Source organism: Mirounga leonina, unplaced genomic scaffold (assembly GCF_011800145.1).
Source record: "Mirounga leonina isolate KUSES-001 unplaced genomic scaffold, KU_Mleo_1.0 Mir_94, whole genome shotgun sequence".
Classification (NCBI taxonomy): domain Eukaryota; kingdom Metazoa; phylum Chordata; class Mammalia; order Carnivora; family Phocidae; genus Mirounga; species Mirounga leonina.
The window spans coordinates 41,114,849-41,133,742 of record NW_023270855.1 but is presented as its reverse complement, the minus strand read 5'-3'; the positions used below and the strand labels follow the sequence as shown (position 1 = coordinate 41,133,742).

At 50.3% G+C, this 18,894-nt stretch overlaps 2 protein-coding genes across 4 annotated transcripts; both read right to left on the bottom strand.

Moving 5' to 3' along the window:
- Window positions 1-284: 284 nt before the first annotated feature.
- On the bottom strand, window positions 285-5,314 carry AMT (aminomethyltransferase). 2 transcript variants are annotated; one of them, XM_034997676.1, is made up of 9 exons: window positions 4,935-5,314; window positions 4,668-4,835; window positions 4,077-4,157; window positions 3,059-3,190; window positions 2,572-2,650; window positions 2,128-2,273; window positions 1,856-2,036; window positions 1,330-1,485; window positions 285-1,229 (listed from the first exon to the last, which is right to left on the bottom strand). In XM_034997676.1, exons 1-9 carry the CDS (start codon window positions 5,022-5,024, stop codon window positions 1,051-1,053), a joined length of 1,212 nt encoding a protein of 403 aa, XP_034853567.1. In that variant the 5' UTR covers window positions 5,025-5,314; the 3' UTR covers window positions 285-1,050. The 2 variants fall into 2 exon arrangements, with proteins under 2 accessions (XP_034853567.1, XP_034853566.1); XM_034997675.1 differs by having other exon boundaries at window positions 4,668-5,314.
- Window positions 5,315-5,546: 232 nt separating this feature from the next.
- On the bottom strand, window positions 5,547-10,047 carry NICN1 (nicolin 1). 2 transcript variants are annotated; one of them, XM_034997677.1, is made up of 6 exons: window positions 9,803-10,047; window positions 8,251-8,427; window positions 7,884-7,997; window positions 7,367-7,438; window positions 6,926-7,030; window positions 5,547-6,851 (listed from the first exon to the last, which is right to left on the bottom strand). In XM_034997677.1, exons 1-6 carry the CDS (start codon window positions 9,932-9,934, stop codon window positions 6,810-6,812), a joined length of 642 nt encoding a protein of 213 aa, XP_034853568.1. In that variant the 5' UTR covers window positions 9,935-10,047; the 3' UTR covers window positions 5,547-6,809. The 2 variants fall into 2 exon arrangements, with proteins under 2 accessions (XP_034853568.1, XP_034853569.1); XM_034997678.1 differs by having other exon boundaries at window positions 9,884-10,004.
- Between the last annotated feature and the right edge of the window lie 8,847 nt (window positions 10,048-18,894).

Here is an 18,894-nt window from a genome sequence, read left to right as displayed (position 1 = left end):
TGAGACAGGACAAGGGTGTGCATGCACAGGGGAGACTGGAGAGGGAACATTGCCCCTCAGCGCCTAGAATGCAACGACTTGCAGAGGTGGAGAGGTGACACCAGCTCCCTGGAGGAGCAGTGGTGAGTGCCTGACAGGGAGGGGCACTATCATTCGTTTTTATAGACCTGCCCCTCTCAGGGAGAACCCACTCTGAGCCTGCCTCAGAGGCCAGGCAAGCAGACGTTGGGCTGGCACCCCAAGAACCATGTGGACAAAGGACAATGAAGCTAGACACTGGCAAGCAAGAAGAAAAGGAAGCTCGTTTAATGTTTTTTTAGAGGTCAGTGGAGTCCAGTAATGGGCACCAGGGGCAAAGGGCAGCCAGGGTAAGTCAAGTCCAGGAGAAGGCCCAGCCTGTCCTACAACAGCCCTGGGGCTCAGGACAGGTGGTGAGCCTGGCATGGTTTGCTACTGGGCAGCAGGCTGGGCTAACTTGGGAATGTGGAAGAGTGAGTCTGTGCCTCCTCAGCTGTCCCCGAGTTTACACAGGCACAGCAGCCCTACAGGGCCAGCCCTTGGTGAGTCAGGAATCATTCCTACCCAGGGAGAGGCCCCAGTCTGCATTCATGGAAAGTAAACTGAAGGAGGTGGCTGGCACTACCCAAGGTAATAAGCCCCTTGCAGTGTGAGAAACCATGGTGAGGTAGGCTGGGCGGGCCTTATCCCCTCCCTAAATGTGAACCTCTGCTCCACAGCCAGCACGTGGCAGAGTGGAAGGGACAGATGCCGAACTAAAGCTTCCCACAGCCCTCCAGCAGGCAGACGAGAACAGGGTCCGTGGAACCACAGGCTGACATTGCATGAGCTGGTCCCTTGCTCTTAAAGTTAGAGGCACAGGAGGGGGGTGGGAACAGGTGTTATGGGCCGCCCTCAACCAGATAACCAGAACCAACCTCCACCCTAGCCACCTACCCCCAATGTATTCAGCCTCAGCTTCTTGACTAACCCTTGTAGAATGCCCTCCAGGTCCAGGCTCCTGGATGGGAGGGGCCCTGTCCCAAGCCACTTTCACTTGAGGGTATAGTAATTTGTGGTCACAAAAGGCATCTTGCTGACCACAGCCATTTGCTGCTTCCGCCGCACCTCTACCAGCAGCGGGGTACCTGGCCGACTGTACTCATAGGGCACATAACCCATGGCCACATTCTTCTTCAGGCAGGGAGAGGGGCAGCCACTGGTCACAGCACCTGTGTGAGCAGAGGCCGTATGTCAGCATCACCTTGCCAGTCCAATGCCCACCTTCCTGGGGAAGGGACAAGGGCCCTCCAACTTTTCTGGTCCACCTACCAATCACAGTGCCCTCTGTATTCAGGATGGGGCTGTGCACCCGCATCGGCGCCCCCTCACACATTAACCCCACACGTCTCCGCTGCACCTTGCCCTTCAGCTGGGCAACAATGACCGAGGCTCCAGGGAAATCCATGGCGGCTCGGCGGCGCTTCCCTGAAGCATGACACACCAGGATTAAGCCACAGTCCGTAAGACCCCTGGCCCCAGGAGATTAGTTACAAGGACCCCAAATAACATCCAACCAGCAGTGAGGGCCCTTTGCTCAGGTTCCCCCAAGCCCCATTTCTCCCCTGCAATGCAGTCAGCCACCCACATCCTGTCCCCAGGTCTTAGAGGCTGTGCTGCCCACCTCAGCCTGCTGAAGATCCTCAGCATCTAATGGGCAAAGCCACAATCGCACCTTCAGGGAAAGGAGGCTTAGGGAGGCTGAGTCACTTGCTCCAGGGTACACAACCTTGGGAGCAGTCATGGGCTGGCCACTCCAGCCTTTGGGATTCAGTCCCTGAGTGCTAGCCCAACTCACCCAATGTCCAGCTGAGGCTGCCTTCTACAGGTGTGGTGTGTTCATCGATGTCACTCCCATACAGGCAGAGGCCTGCCTCCAGGCGCAGGCTGTCCCGGGCCGCCAGCCCCGCCAGCTTCACCTCTGGGTTTTCCAGCAGAGCTGTTGCCAGGCGGGCTGCTGCCGCCGCCGGCACCGAGATCTGCATGCGACACCAGAGAGCAGGGGGCAACTGGCTCCAGAGTCCTGTGCCCTACACTACCCTACACCCACTTCTTGACATCTTGACATACCTCCACACCGTCCTCCCCTGTGTAGCCACAGCGGGTCACACGGCAGCCGGACACACCAAACACCTCCATCACAGCACTGGTCATGAAGGGCAATTTCCTCAGGTCATCTGCCACGCCGGCCTGCAAAACCTTTGCCGCAGTGGGGCCTAGGCCCAGGAAGCCAGTGACCCAGTGTCCAGGTCCCAGTTTCCCCTCAAAGCTGGACCTACTCAGGGGCCAGAATAAGCCCTGAGCAAAGTCCTACTCTGCAGGTCGGAGAGATGCTCTTGCCCACAGGCCCTAAGCCTTATAGCAGGTGGAGGGAGGGCCTAATTGCAAACTTAGAATTATGGCACACAAATACAACACCATCCACACCTCCCTCCTGGAATGGCCCCTGTGCTGAGCAGTCAAAAAAAGCCAGCAAGGCCAAGGTCAGCTCCAACCCTAGCCTGGCCTGCTCACCTTGCAGGGCTAGCAAGGCATTATCTACCACCTCCAGGCTCACGTCACTGCCCATGTTCTGAAGCTCCCTGACCTTGTCCTGAAAGGAAAGACAGAAACACCACATCAGCTTCTGGGATTACTGAGCACCTACTGCGGGCTGAGAGCTGAAGAGCTAAGGCAGAGTAAGCTGGGTTCCATCTTACAAGGTCATACAACTAAGTGGTAGGAATGACCCAAGCCCAGGTCTGCCAGTGTTCACATCGGGCTCCAGCCTCCACCTTCACCAGAGGGTGCTTGCTTGGGAACCAGGGCCAGTCTCACCTTCCCTACTCCCCCCATCACTGAAACCTGGCATTCTCCATGGAGGGCCCACTCTGGCCTGCTGTTCACTCACTCAAAGAGCCATTGTCTGAGACCCTTGTCCCTGCCAGGTCTATCCTGGACAACAAGGATGCTGCTCTGTGAGAAAAGAAGACAGGGTACCTAGAACACAGAGGGGCCGTACCTGCATGAGAGCCAAGTCCTTGTCCCAGCAGCCAGCGTTGGACACCACATACAGGTACCCCTCAGAGGTGCTGGTCACAATCAAGTCATCTAAGATGCCTCCAGCCTCATTGGTAAACAGCGACAGTGTCCCCTAGTGCCAAAGTGGAACATCTTTGCCTCCAGGTCCAGGAGGCCCAGGTCAAGTATGAGTCAGACACACCCCTGGCCCACTCAGCCACCACAATTCATGAACCCTCAGGCAAAGGGCTGGGAGGGGAGGAGGAGCAAGGAGCAAGGCTAGGCAAGCCCATGCCCCTGCCCAGCCCGGGGTTTTTGATCCTCATGCACCGAGAGAAGTTTTTTCCCCTTCCCCATCTTGGGAGACCTCCCTGACCTGGTGGGGCCTCTGCACTTCTCCCCACTCAGCACTGAGAGCCCCACTTCACACTTAATCCAGGACATCTAGGACTTACTTCATCCCACTCAGACCTGAGACAACTCAGTCCATGCCCCAAACCCCAAGACAGAGACTTCAAAGTCCATCCTGGTGATCCCATGAGTGCCACAGCAATACTCCAAAATACCGTGAGGCTGGCCTCACAGCCTCCCCACTGGATGGACACAGCCTGAGTTTGCGAGATCGCATGAATCACCTGGGGATCTTGTTAAAACGCAGGTTCTGATTCAGCAGGTCTGGAGCAGGGCCTGAGAGTGTATTCTTAACAAGCTCTTGGTGATGATGAGGCTGCTGGATTAGGGACTACCTTTGCATTGCAAGGGGTCTGACAGCATGTAAGGTCACAAAACAGGACATAAACCTGGGTTTCTGGCTTTCCAGCCTGATGTGGTTAAGGACGGAATAAGCCCCCTCCCTGCAGATAACTGGACGTCTGGACATGACTCAGGGACCCCATCCCCCAAGACTGCAAGCCCTGAGATGCTGTGTCTGAGCCTTGGCTGCGCCCCCACCCCTCCCATTTGCTGGCTCAAGACTAAGAACACCCACTGAGCAGAAATACGAGAGAAGAGGGACCCACCTGGTTTGGCCTTAGCTCTGCAATATCTCCAACCACTAGACTCTCCATCAGCTTCACCCGATCACAACCAAGTATCTTGGTCTGGGAAAGAAATCAAAAACCTCAGGCCACTGGGCAAGGAGGCACCCTCCCTGCTGTTCACAACCCAGTCCGACTCAGCCAAAATGCCTGAGCAGTCCTTTGATTCTGCAGGTGGCAGAGCCCCACCTTCTGATTCCCCCACCTCTGCCACCACAGGAGAGGGTGCAGTGGGGGAGGTTAGGAAACTTGAAAGGGCCCAGCACCATCCTGAAATACCCCCTTTTCCAAACCAACACCCAGGAGAGTCGATGGGAATGGGCGCCAGCCCTGGGGAACCCAGGACACAGAGGCACACCACTGAGTGGGAGCAGGCTGAAGAGATTAAAGAGGAGACAACCAAGAGACCCTCTGAGTTCATTTCCTGGGGGCCACAGTCTATGACACCGGGGACCTACCTCTTCTGCGAGGGTGGTGGCCCTTGGAATCCAGCTCCCCACAAAGCCAAGGGTTGCACCACTGTAGACGGGGAGGAAGCCCTGATTGGGCAGCTGGCGTGCTCCCCTGGCTCACCTGCAGCATGTGGGACACGTCAAAGAGCGAGCAGTGCCGGCGTGTGTGCAGGTGTGAGTCCACGTGGCTGTCCCGGTACTGCACAGGCAGACTCCAGCCTGCAAACGCCACCATCTTCCCACCATGCGCCAGGTGGAAGTCATAGAGTGGTGTCCTGCGGAGCACATCCTGCGGGTGGCTGGGTTCAGGGCCACCTGTCCCGGCCTCCACCCTCCTCCCTCCCCCACCTCCAAAATTGGCACCACGCCCCGGCACCCTCGATCCCACCTGTGCACAACTGAACGGACGGCCCAGGGCCGACGGGAGCGCCCTCAGCTGCAAGCCCAGATGGGCCACCACGCTCACTGCCCGCTGCATTGTTGCCCGCAACCGGTGCAGCCGGCGCACGGAGGCCGCCACTCTGCCAGGCACGCTGGGAGATGTAGTCCCGGCTCTGCTTGGACAGGTCTCTCTCCCACAAAGGGGATCAGAAGGGGCGGGCGGCCCCAAAGGCAGGCAGCCCCAAGGGCAGGCGGGGCTTTCGGGCAGTGTGCAGTAACTCCAATCTGCAGGGAAACAGCCCCAGGCACTTCCAGTTGATCTTCCAGGGCCGATTAGGCGGTCCAAACCAGTCAAGCTGCTCCGAGACAGAGCTGGGGGCTAGACCTCCCCTTGCTGACTGCCCTGCCTCCAGAAGGCCAAAGTTCTATAAAGGGCCAAAAGGCCTGAATTGCGCATTCAGGACATCAGGAGTGTAGGGTCACATGGGAGGAGGGGAGGGGGTGGAGAGGACGCAGGAGGGTGGAGCCGGCCTGGCAGGCGGAGCACATCAGTAATCTGGCCTCTAGTGAGGGTCTCCGGCTTTCGCGCTGGGAGGACACAGGCAGCCAGTAGTCTTGCTTTCCACAAGTATTTATTGATCTTGCTGCACACTAGGCCCTGTGCTGGGTATGAATGAAGCACAGTCCCCACCACCGCCCCAGGGACCTCCCCCCACTCTCTGACACACACACATTCTCTCTCTCACACTCTCTCTGAGGGCTGCTACTCCCTGAGTACAGGATTGTGGTCATTACCCTCCTAACAGAAGCTGAATGGGGCGAAGTAAATGACCATGCGGGCAACACCTGCAAGAACTCTGGTAAGGGCACAGGGTGGCCACCAAAAGGGGGCTGACCTTCCTCCAGAAAGCTTTTGAGCCCCACAGATGTCCAATTTTCCAGGTCTAGCACAAGTTACAGTACTGCTGCGGCATCACAGCCCCGGGGGGCAAAGCCAGGAAACAACAGAAAAGGAAGACTTTCTCGTAAGAGCAGCCTGCCTTATTCAGCAGCAGGCCTGGGGTTGTAGCAGCCCTCAGCCTCTCTGAGAGCGCTCACCTGGACCCACACCCTACCAAGGCTGATCTTTCATCACACTGAGCATGACTCTTGGAAGGGGGCAGCTGGGAAAATGGACAAGAACGTGCGTTGGGCACAAAGGTCCCGGAACTCATTCTCGCACCCTGGCCTTGCCGGAGGCACCTGCCCAGGCTGGATGGGCAGACCCATTTGAACATGCATCCAGGAGCAAGCTCAGGGACCAAGGGGTTCAGGCTGCCCAAATCCCCAGCTTTGCTCCCTAGGCAGGCAGCAGGTAGTTAAGACAGGAAATTTCTTCTTAGGGGCGTAACACAAAGGGAAAGAAGACCACTAGGGGGCGCAGAAGGAAGAAATGGGCTCCTGTTTTTCCCTCAAGCTTCCAAACTACCTGAGTGCGAAGACTACAGCAAGCAGCCTTCCAGCAACAGCTAGAGCAGGTTTAGTAGGTCACCCCAACCCACTGCACTCAGGGTGAAGGAGCAGGCAGGAGTCTGGAATGTGCATGTTGGCAGAAGGAGCAGAGGGCACAAGGGGATTCTTAGTATGTAGAACTGAAATGTTTTTAGGGTAGGAAAAGGAGTTTCAGGTTGCAGTCGGATGAGGACAGAGTGCACCCCTGCCAAGAGCTCATGCTGAAGCAACACAGTGAGCCCCCAGGAATCTTGAATCTGTGAACGTGGCCCAGACCCAGTGAACATGCAGGCAACACTCGGAATGCACAGGGAAAGCACTCCAGCCTCTGGTGGCCCAAACCGGGTCTGGGTGGGCACAGAAGGCCAACATCTTGGCTAACAGCCACAGTTCAGGTGTAGGAGAGCAAGTTCAGGTCGTAACAGCCATCCACCTGCAACACAAAAGACTATGAGATCTGACCCGCTCAGGGCAATGGGAGCAAAGCAGAGGGAAGCAATCACTCACATCAAAGCGGCCGATCCTTGTGGAGGTGTGACTGGCCCGGATCATCTCTGTCAGCGCCCACATCTGCTGCACCTCGGAGGATACCCTGCTGGGGTCTGGGAGACCCTGCTCCAGAAGGAGGGGTCAGTGGCCATGGGTATCTCCCCAGCAGTGCCCTTAAAGCTCCAGAGAGACCAAGTTGGGCTATGGGGCCCTCCAACTGAGACCAGTAACATTCCCAGGTGACTTGCAAAACATGAGGTTGGGGCCCCATGTGCAGGACGCAGCCCAGCCCCATTCAGATATGCCTCAAATCCCATGGACCCCCCAAGAGGAAGATGGCACAAAGTGAACAAAGGGCCCTGGGTCCAGCCCCAAATTCTTGTAGAAAGAGGCCCGCCTGGGCCTGTGCTGGATACAAGAGCTTTTCACACATGGTTCTGACCCACGATGAGGGCTTACCTCAATGAGGGGAGCAGGCTGCTCACGAGGCACTGGGTGGGAGAGCCACTTGGGGAAGGTCATGGAGGGACTCTGCAAAGCAAAGGCATACGGCCCTGAAGGAGGCAGAATGGAAAAGCCCTAGGACCAGATTTCAAGGTCCTCAGAGAAGAGAGAAGGGCACCTGAGCTTCAAAGCTGAGCTTCAGGGGTCCAAGAGGTCCAAGGGGAAGTCAGACTACCTAAGAGCTTAGAGACTACCTAAGCTCTTCTGCGATGCAGGAAGCCCCAGGAACACAAGGAACAGAAGCATCTCCCAGCACTTGAAGACTCAAGCTCTGAGAGAGGCAGGTGGCCTCAAAGGTCAGAGGATATGAAGACATGACCTCACCTCTCACCCTTAGCTTCCAACATTCCCTCCTGGCTAATTTCCTTCTGAGTCTTACCGTCCACTCCCAGCCCCACACCCAGCTCTCCTAGCCATAGCTAAGAGCCTCCGAGAGAAAGAGCCAACCAACAGCCCTGAGCTGGGCACTTACCTTTGGTCCCTGCTGGTAAATCTGCAGTTCCTCCACTGTGAAAGACACCCACAGTGGTGATGGCTGTCGCAGAATCAGGCGCAGCTCCAGTACTCTGGCCATGTCACACAGCATCTGACATAGATACACACACACACACACAAGGACCCAGCGAGGCCCTAGCTCACTGCCCAAGAGCCTCCCAATCAGCAGTGAGCCAAGACACTGCCTCCCCAGGCCTTTAGGAAGGAAAGAACAGTAATCCCTCCGAGGTACAATCCCAGGCCAGCCTTACCTCCCCTCTTCCCTCCAGGTATCCTGGTCCAATCCCCAGGCCCCCTGAGAGCCCTCATCTGGACTTCCCTAGCCATGCTGAGTCCCAGCTGACCTGGTGCTTGAACAACGATACATACTCCTGGGCTCCCTCCTCACTGTGCGGGTCGGGCATGAGGCAGTAGTCCCGCAGGCAAGTCACCCACTTCGCCGGGGTGTGCGTTGAGCTGTGCTGCCGAACACGGATGCTCAGAAAGGCTGTGTAGTAATTCTTAAACACGATCTCCTGTAACTAGAGCACACACAACCCACCATGACAAATCAGACCCAGGCCCAGGGCCTGAGAGGCTCAAATGTACCATGTACCATCTCCTCCTCCCCTTAGGAATGTACTCGTCTACCAATCTAGCAATTTCAACAAGCATCCACTAGGGCCCAAAGACAATTTCACTTTCCTAGAAGAGCTCACAGTCCAAATGAGCAGGTCATGCAAATAAACCATGACCGCAGATCTTTTTCACAAGTCTAAGATGCTGCCAGAACCTTAACTCTGGAGAAGGCAGAAAATGTACAGATGAGGCCTCAAGAAGGAGGAGTTCACCAAGTGGACTGGGACAGAGAGAGTGTAAAAGTATCATAAGCAGGGGCGCCTGGGTGGCTCACTCATTAGCGTCTGCCTTCAGCACAGGTCATGATCCCAGGGTCCTGGGATGGAGCCCTGCATCGGGCTCCCTGCTCCTTGGGAAGCCTGCTTCTCCCTCTCCCACTCCTCCTGCTTGTGTTCCCTCTCTCGCTGTGTCTCTGTCAAATAAATAAATAAAAATCTTAAAAAAAAAAAATTATCATAAGCAAAGGGGCACCAAAGGATGAAACAGCAGTGATTCAGCCTGGCTACAGCAATTCTCATCACTGGACACTCATCAGAATCACCCAAAGAAGGTTTGGTTTTTGTTTTTTTGTTTTTAATATAAATGTACAGGCTCCACCCAGACATAATGAATCAGTATTTACAGGGTTGGGCCCTTTAATGAAGTTTCCCAGCTTATGGTAAGGAACAGCTTGGAAGAGGACCACACACTATGGGACAAAGTGCATGGGGTCAAAAGGCAGGCAGGGCACAGACACAGAGTGGCTCCGAATGCCAAGCCATCAGAAAGTGGACTTTGTTCTCTGTGCTGAGGCCTTGTAGTGTCAGTCACTCTGCCCGCAGATGTGGACGGGCAACTGGAGATTGGAAACTGGCGCCACTGGGATGATCCTGAGGAGCAATGTGCTGAACCTGACCTCCAGCAGGGACTGTAGGGAATGGACAGGAGGCAGGTTTGGGGGTAACTCATTGTCTAATGATCCCCAGCCCAGTGGCCAGGAACAAAATGACCTTTCACCTCTGTTTGGTTCACAATTGTATTTCCAGCATCACCCTACTATCTTGGCACTTCTACGCCTGCCCTGTCCTGGACATCGGGGAGAGTCTTGAAGAGAACGGGACAGAAATCCGCATTCTAGTAAATATGTGTTTACTGAAGTAATAAATAAATGATTAACTGATTTGCAAGGGCGAGGACGCTGCAGAGGCTTTCGGTAAAAGATTAAATGCCTGGGACACGCCCGAGTTCCCAGGTCAGCCCCGCCCAGGAGCCCCGGTCGCGCCCACGGGGCTTGCTCACCTCGAAGGGCGCGACGCTGGGGAAAGTGACATCGATGACCAGCACACCAGGCCGGCCTTGGGAGGTCCGCACGTCGCCCACCTGCAAGGCCACCGTGCCTTTCACATGGCAGGGCACCGACACGCGGGACATAGCGTCAGCAGCCTCAACCAAGCCCAACTGCCGCTCCTGGCCTCTGACCACTGGTCCTTCCCGGCGTCCCCGGCAGAGCCCCAAGAACTACAACTCCCGGAAAGACTCGCGCTGGGCCAGCTCAGCCAATTACTGATGCTCTGGGCTGGCCGGGAGTCGGAAGTGCCTGAGGAAGTGCTCCTTCAGCCAATCATGGCGCGAGCCTTCAAGAGCTCTGGGCCCTGCCCAGAAACGTCCGAGCCCTCCGGTATCGGAGCGATCCAGACCCTTCTCCGCCAGCCGATCTTGCTCCGTTACTTCCGCTGTGCGGGGCGGTGGTTAGTTAAAGCATATAAAGCCAGAGCACTCGTGAGCATAGTGCCCGGCAGACATTAATTCCGAAAATAGGTATGAACACCCCCCCCCTTTTTTTATGGACAAAGGATTTGAACAGATAATTCACAAAAGAATATAAATAGCGAATAAACCCATGAAAAGATGCTTAATACGATTATTCATCAGGGACATTCTAATCAGAACTCCCACAACCCCAAGGAAGAGGCTAAAATTAAAGACTGGCAAGGCTGTGGAGTGCTCCATTGATAATTTCCCACCATTTTGAAGAAGCTTGGCATTTCTTTAAAAACTAAATTCAAGGGCGCCTGGGTGGCTCAGTCGTTAAGCGTCTGCCTTTAGCTCAGGTCATGGTCCCAGGGTCCTGGGATCGAGCCCTGCATCGGGCTCCCTGCTCGGCGGGAAACCTGCTTCTCCCTCTGCCCCTCCTCCTGCTTGTGCACATGCTCTCTCTCCAATAAGAAATAAATTAAAAAAAAAAAAAAAAAATCTTTAAAACCTAAATTCATGCCTACAATGTGATCCAGCCATTGTACTCCTAAGTATTTACCCAAGAGAAATGAATGCATAGGCCCACTCAAGGATTGTTCTTAATAGCCAGAAATAGGAAATAATCCAAACGTCCATGAGATGAACAGATAAACTAATTGTGGTGTATCCATACAATGGAATACTGCTCAGCAATAAAAAAAAAAGAGCAAATCCAAGCATCTATCAACATATGAATGGGTAAACAAATAGTGGTATATACATACAATGGAATTACTCAGCCTTAAAGATGACTGAAACTGATAAATGCTTTAGTGTGAACATTGAAAATATCGTGCTAAGTGAAAAAAGAAAACAGATATGAAGGAACATTGTATTATGATTCCATTTACACGAGGTACTTAGAATAGGCGAATTCATAGAGACAGAAAGTAAAATAGAGGTCGCCAGGGACTGGGGGTGAGGGGAAATAAAGTTATTGTTTAACGGGTACAAAGTTTCTGTTTGGATGATGAAAAAAATTCTGGAAATAGTGGTGTTGATTATACAACATTATGAATATACTTAATGTCACTGACTTATACACTTAAAATGAGTAAAATGGTAAACATTATGAATACCAAAAAAAAAATTTTTTAAAAGAGTGAACAACTAGTATGCACACCACCACCACTAAATCTCAAATGTACTATGTTAAGCAAAAAAAGTCAGGCCCAAGGGCACCTGGGTGGCTCTGTCGGTTAAGTGTCTGCCTTCAACTCAGATAATGATCCCGGAGTCCTGGGATTGAGTCCCACACCGGGCTCCCTCCTTGGCGGGGAGTCTGCTTCTCCCTCTGCCCTTCACCCCGCTCATTCTCTCTCTTGTTCTCTCTCTCTCTCAAATAAATAAAGAAAATCTTTTTTAAAAAAGTCGGACCCAAAAGAGTTCATACTGTATGATCCCACTTACGTGAAATTCTAAAAAAGGCAAAGCTGATCTATAGTAATATAAATCAGAACAGTTTTTCCTGCGGCAGGGAGAGAAGGGAAGGGATTGACTATGAAGAAGTACAAGGGAATACTTTCGTGTGATGGAAAGGTTCTATAACTTGATTGTGGTGATTTGTAATTTTTTTAAAGATATTATTTATCTTTAAAATCACCCAAAGAAGGTTTGGTTTTTGTTTTTTTTTAATTTAATTTAATTTTTTTTTTAAGATTTATTTATTTATTTATTCATGAGAGACAGAGAGAGAGAGAAGCAGAGGGAGAAACAGGCTCCCAAGGAGCAGGGAGCCCGATGCGGGACTTGATCACAGGACCCCGGGATCATGACCCGAGCCGAAGGCAGACGCTTGACCATCTGAGCCACCTAGGCGCCCTAAAAGATTTTATTTCTAAGTAATCTCTACACCCAACCTAGGGCTCAAACTCACAACCCCAAGATCAAGAATCGCATGTTCTACCGACTGAGCCAGCTAGGTGCCCCAAAATTTGTGCATTTTTATTGCATCTATATTATACCTCAATAAACATGATTTTTTAAAAAAGATTTTATTTATTTATTTGACAGAGAGAGATATAGTGAGAGAGGGAACAGAAGCAGGGGGAGTGGGAGAGGGAGAAGCAGGCTTCCTGCGGAGCAGGGAGCCCGATATGGGGCTCCATCCCAGGACCCTGGGACCATGACCTGAGCCGAAGGCAGACGCTTAAAAACTGAGCCACCCAGGCGCCCCAATAAACATGATTTTAAAAGTAAAAAAAAGCAAAGCAAAAAATGAATGTTAACCATTATGTTTATCATCATCACCATCCTTCCAGGCACTTGTGGAAACAATGCCTCAGAGATCATTAGTTAAGCCTGTTTTATTGATAACAAAGCTGAGGCCAGAAGTGTTCCAATGATTTCCTAAGCCAATAAAGCAGTATGGGCTCCTTCCTCACAGGTCAGAACCCTCCAGGTAATGGTCAGCTTTAGTGACCTGGGCCTGTTGAGGAACCCAAAGACACAGGCCCATTGTAACCCATAGGGCTCTCAGAGTCGGCTACCAGACAGACACAAAACCAGGATTCCAGGCCAGCCCAAGGAACAGCCTGGAAGACTTGTGTCTTCCCAGTCCAGGTGCCCCCAGAGATTTCCACAGACAGAAAACATTCCTTGTCTTCTCATCTTCTCACTGGCTGTTGTCAAGGGAAAATAATCTGTATTCTTGGGTCTCCCGGACTGGCCATTGCTGTCTCCATTTGGACTCAGACTAATGATTCACTGCCTGGGTCCCTCCAGGTTCCTGAGAGTTTCCTCTTTATGAAGACCACCCCATGCTAGAGCAGAGGCTTTCCCAAATCCCAGAAGATTATAGGCCCCCTAGAAATCAGGAGGATACACACAAGCTCTGGGCTTTAGGACTCAGCTCTGAGAGCATAGTCCCAGTATCACCAGCTAGACCCCAAGACTTGACCTTTAGTGGGTACTTTAGTACCCACTAAATTTTGTCCCACATTTTCCCCTAAGCTCTCCTTTCCAGCTTATCTTTTAACTCAGGCAAAAGACCCCTGGACACAGCATCCTGTGATGGAAACCAAAACTACCCCTCAAGCAATAATGACTGCCTGGATGAAGAGTTCTGGCAACCCAGACCACCCAGACCAGTTTGAGCTTAACCCCTGATTCATGCCTGGGCAGATGGACCATGGAGTGACCCATGGAGTCATTGACAGGTACCTTTACCTCATCATAATAGTAAAGTCTTCACACAAGGAGAAGCATAAGCCTCATTTACATAACATGAAAGGTATGTGTAGGCATGTTTCCTTAAGGCACATACATGACCTTATGCCTACTTCTACATACGATGACAAGGCTCCCATTTCTTTTTCTTCTTCTTTTTTTAAAGTTTATTTATTTAATTATTTACTTATTTATGTAATCTCTACACCTACTGTGGGGCTCAAACACACAACCCTGAGATCAAAAGTCCCATGCTCGGGTGCCTGGGTGGCTCAGTTGGTTAAGCGACTGCCTTCGGCTCAGGTCATGATCCTGGAGTCCCGGGATCGAGTCCCGCATCGGGCTCCCTGCTCAGCGGGAAGCCTGCTTCTCGCCCTCCCACTCTCCCTTGCTGTGTTCCTGCTCTCGCTGTCTCTGTCTCTGTCGAATAAATAAATAAAATCTCAAAAAAAAAAAAAAAAAGTCCCATGCTCTTCTGACTGAGCCAGCTAGGCACCCAAGGCTCCCATTTCTATTCATCCTAACCCTAGGGGGCACCTAGTCGACCTTTGCTCTTAGAGTCAGGGTTGGATGTTATTCCCTGTGATCTCCTTCTTTGCTGCAAATAAAACTTCCATTGTGTGACAACTCCACCTCGTGTAGTTTCCGTGATTCACCAAGGAGCAAACTCATGTAGTTCAGTTACAATGGCAGACACAGACCTGCGTGGCCCTTCACTGCAGATGAGTCTCACCTCATATCTCCCTGGTAGATAGCCACCTCCACTCCAGCCCCTCTAATCCATTACCCACTCTGTGGCAAGACAACCTTTTCAGTGTGAAATCTGCATGGAATTCTTCTCTTCAAGGTCAAATCCAAAAGCTCTTGGTAAGTCCATGAGTCCAAGGCATGAATGGCACCTGCCACAGGCCACTCAAAACCTTCTCACTAGGGGGGCCTGGACTGCTCGTTCAGAAGAGCATGTGACTAGGGGCGCCTGGGTGGCTCAGTCGTTAAGTGTCTGCCTTTGGCTCAGGTCGTGATCCCAGGGTCCTGGGATCGAGCCCCACATTGGGCTCCCTGCTCCGCAGGAAGCCTGCTTCTCCCTCTCCCACTCCCCCTGCTTGTGTTCCCTCTCTCGCTGTGTCTCTCTCTGTCAAATAAATAAATAAAAATTTAAAAATAAATAAATGAATAAATAAATAAATTCTTTAAAAAAAAAGAAGAGCATGTGACTCTCAATCTTGGGGTTGTAAATTTGAGCCTCAAGTTGGGCATAGAGATTACAAAACAAACAAATAAACAAAAACAACTTCAAAAAAACCAAAAAAAAACAAAAAAACGAACTGTTCCCTTCCCCAAACCTGCACCTTCACTCTGGTTCCTCCCAAATGGTGCCCACTCTCTCCTTCTAGTCTGCTCACAGAACACTGATTAGATAGATCACTTCTGCCCTACCACCAACCACCTATATACTCTTCAGTTCTTGGTTTAGATTTTGATTTTTCAGGGAGTACTTTCTTGATCTCCTGGACTAAGTTAGATCATTGTACTTTGTCAGAGGCTCTCCACATTTTATTGTAATCATTCCCCCAAAGCTTGTCTCCCACACTGGGCTACATGGGGTAGGAAAGCAGGAATTTAGTCTGTTGGCTTGTATCCCACATCTCCTAGCATCATGCTGGACATAGATGGTGCTCAATAAATACATTCCAAATGAACATACTGTTCGATCTTAGGGACTTCTACTTCCAGCTAAGATGGAGTAATTGGGAAAAGATTTACCCTCCCACCTGACCCAACTAAAGAACCAGACAAAATCTATGAAGCAATCATTTTCAGACACTGATTGTCCCAGTTTACTGTCTGGAAAAAGTTCCCAGATACAATGAGGAGGAACCTAGGTGGAGTCTGTCAGACTCCCTGAGTTGAGGAGACAAAACTGTGAGTTTGGGGAGGAAAAGATGGCTAGTAGCTAGACAGGACAGAGCTTCACAGAGGCATGACTCCAGAGATCTCTAGAGGGATCCCCCTGAGGCTTCAGCTTACTAATAATCAGTACCTGCATATGAGGAAACTACCCAAGGCCAAAGAAAGAACTACCCAAAAGAATTAAAAGGTGATAACATCAGATCTTACTTAGAGCCAGAAAGTTTGTGTTTCCATCAGCCATTAGTAAAAAAAAAAACAGAACAAAACAAACAAAAACAAAACACTAATGAGACAGGGAAACTGCAGGGACCCCACAAAAATAGCCCTTTTTTCCTTTGCTCTGGCTGCTTCTTTTTTTTTTTTTAATTTAAATTCAATTAACATATAATGTATTATTTGTTTCAGGGGTACAGGTCTGTGACTCATCAGTCTTATATAATACCCAGTGCTCATTAGAACAAATACCCTCCCCAATGTCCATCACCCAGTTACCCCAGCCCCCCACCTCCCTCCCCTCCAGCAATCCTCAGTTTATTTCCTATGATTAAGAGTCTCTTATGGGGGCGCCTGGGTGGCTCAGCCGTTAAGCGTCTGCCTTCAGCTCAGGTCATGATCCCAGGGTCCTGGGATCGAGCCCCGCATCGGGCTCCCTGCTCCATGGGAAGCCTGCTTCTCCCTCTTACACTCCCCTTGCTTGTGTTCCCTCTCTCGCTATCTCTCTCTCTGCCAAATAAATAAATAAAATCTTAAAAAAAAAAAAAAAAGAGTCTCTTATGGTTTGTCTCCCTCTCTGGTTTTGTCTTGTTTCATTTTTTCCTCTCTTCCCCTATGATCCTCTGCTTTGTTTCTTTTTTTCTTTTTTCTTTTTTTTAAAATCAATGGCTGATCCCTGCAGGGCTGGGCTCTTTTTTTTTTTAAGATTTTATTTATTGATTGATTTGACAGAGAGAGAGAGAGAGCACAAGCAGGGGGGAGCAACAGGCAGAGGGAGAGGGAGAAGCAGGCTTCCCGCCGAGCCAGGAGCTCGATGCGGGGCTCAATCCCAGGACCCAGGGATCATGACCCGAGCTAAAGGCAAACGCTTAACCGACTGAGCCACCCAGGCACCCCTCTGCTTTGTTTCTTAAATTCCACATATCAGTGAGATCATATGATAATTGTCTTTCTCTGATTGACTTATTTTGCTTAGCATAATACCCTCTAGTTCCATCCACATCATTGCAAATGGCAAGATTTCATCTTTTGATGGCTGCATAATATTCCACTGTGTGTGTGTGTGTGTGTACCACATCTTTATCCATCCATCTGTGTGTGTGTGTGTGTGTGTGTGTGTGTGTACCACATCTTCTTTATCCATTCATCTGTTGAAGGACATCTGGGCTCTTTCCATAGTTTGGCTATTGTGGACATTGCTGCTATAAACATTGGGGTGCAGGTGCCCCTTCCAATCACTACATTTGTATCTTTGGGACCTTTGCTCTGGCTTCTATTCTTACTAGGACCAGTACCCTCACCCCACTCTACACATACCTAGTAATGCAAATAGTGTATGTCTTCCTTGTAAGGGATAGAGAGGTAGTGAAATCTTTGGAATCTTCTAGCACAATAGATCACATCTAAGGAGTGATGGGGCAGGGTCATCATGAATGTTCTCCAAGACCACTGACTCCAAACACCTTGACACCAAGACCCTTGACTTCAGGAAATGAATGACTTCTGAAGAGCACTGGACCCTGTCCTTCTTCTAACCAGTTCCTGATGCCTAAGAGGACACGTGCACCAGACCACAATCTTCAATAAAAACCCCAGGCCCCAAGCAAAAATGACACTCATGCTCTTTCAAAGTTTCCTGGACACTCTGTCCATATCATTCTATATATGTATATCTTCAATAAACTCTGCTTTCACCTTTTGCTGGCTCGCATCTCATTTCCATCCTTTCTGAAGCCAAGACCCTCTTAGCTAGTCCTGCAGGACCCCCTCTGGGTCCTCAGACCCAATCTGCCTCCATCACTAATTCGTTGTGCAAAGTGCCTAGAAAGGTATTGCTTCAGTTGTGGATAAAAATTTGCCCTCGACTAAAATCTGCTTGCACTCCACCTAACAAGAGCTTAAAATCAAGCCTCAAAATGATCAAAATGCCTAAATGTATCGCAGAACAAAGTTCACAAATATTTATAGGAACACAATAGTATCAGCACCTAAAAAGGTAAAACTTGCGATGTCTGGCATCCAATTAAAAATTACCAGTCTTGGTGCGCCTGGGTGGCTCAGTCGTTAAGCGTCTGCCTTCGGCTCATGTCATGATTCCAGGGTCCTGGGATTGAGCCCCTCATCGGGCCTCGGCGGGAAGCCTGCTTCTCCCTCTCCCACTCCTCTTGCTTGTGTTCCCTCACTCGCTGTGTCTCTCTCTGTCAAATAAATAAATAAAATCTTTTAAATAAATAAATAAATAAATAAATAAATAAATAAATAAATAAATAAATAAAATTACCAGTCATGGGGCACCTGGTTGATTCAGTTGGTAGAGCATCTGACTTTTGATCTCAGGGTCATGAGTTCAAGCCCCATGTTAGACAGGTGGGGCAGGCAGAGGGTGAAGCAGGCTCCCCGCTGAACAAGGGCCCTGTGGGACTCGATTCCAGGACCCTGGGATGGTGACCTGAGCGGAAGGCAGATGCTTAACTGACTGAGCTACCTAGGCATCCACCAAAAGGACTTTCATATGCTAAAAAGGACTCAGGATCCTGGAGGAATGTTATAATCTGCCTATCACAAGTATTTGTCAATGGGCTGCAGGATATAAGGAGATTTAATTTTATCTACATTTCATTCTGCCTTTGTTTCTTTTTTTTAAATTTTTTAAAAGATTTTATGTATTTATTTGTCAGAGAGAGAGCACACAAGCAGGGCAACACAGAAGCAGGCTCCCCGCTGAGCAGGGAGCCCTATTCGGGGCTCAAGCCGATCGATGGGATTATGACCCAAGCCAAAGGCAGATGCTTAACCAACTGAGCCACCCAGGCGCCCCCTGCCTTTGTTTCCTAAATCAAATATAACACATATATTAACTACACTGGAATTAAAATTGGAAAAAATAATTTAAAAAATTGAAAGTTAAAGAGAAATGTTGAGTATATTTGTTTTTAAAGATTTTATTTTTAGGGGCGCCCGGGTGGCTCAGTTGGCTGAGTGACTGCCTTTGGCTTGGGTCGTGATCCTGGAGTCCCTGGATCGAGTCCCGCATCGGGCTCCCTGCTCAGCGGGGAGTCTGCTTCTCCCTCTGACCCTAACCCCTCTCATGTGCTCTCTCTCATTCTCTCTCTCTCAAATAAATAAATAAAATCTTTAAAAAAAATAAAAATAAAATAAAAAAATAAAGATTTTATTTTTAAGTAATCTCTACAACCCAATGTGGGGCTAGAACTTACAACCCTGAGATCAAGAGTCATATGTTCTACTGACTGAGCAAGCCAGGTACCCCATGGTTTGTTTTTGGTTTTTTGAGTATGTTGTAT

Coding starts and splice junctions, on each gene's coding strand:
- NICN1 (XM_034997677.1), bottom strand. CDS start 9,934: ATGTCCCGCGTGTCGGTGCCCTGCCATGTGAAAGGCACGGTGGCCTTG. Junction 7,998..8,250: donor TATCGTTGTTCAAGCACCAG/GTCAGCTGGGAC, acceptor TATCTATGTCAG/ATGCTGTGTGACATGGCCAG. Junction 7,031..7,366: donor AGCCTGCTCCCCTCATTGAG/GTAAGCCCTCAT, acceptor CTTCTGGAGCAG/GGTCTCCCAGACCCCAGCAG.
- AMT (XM_034997675.1), bottom strand. CDS start 5,024: ATGCAGCGGGCAGTGAGCGTGGTGGCCCATCTGGGCTTGCAGCTGAGG. Junction 2,651..3,058: donor AGGACTTGGCTCTCATGCAG/GTACGGCCCCTC, acceptor CTTTCCTTTCAG/GACAAGGTCAGGGAGCTTCA. Junction 1,486..1,855: donor CAGCCTCAGCTGGACATTGG/GTGAGTTGGGCT, acceptor GTCATGCTTCAG/GGAAGCGCCGCCGAGCCGCC.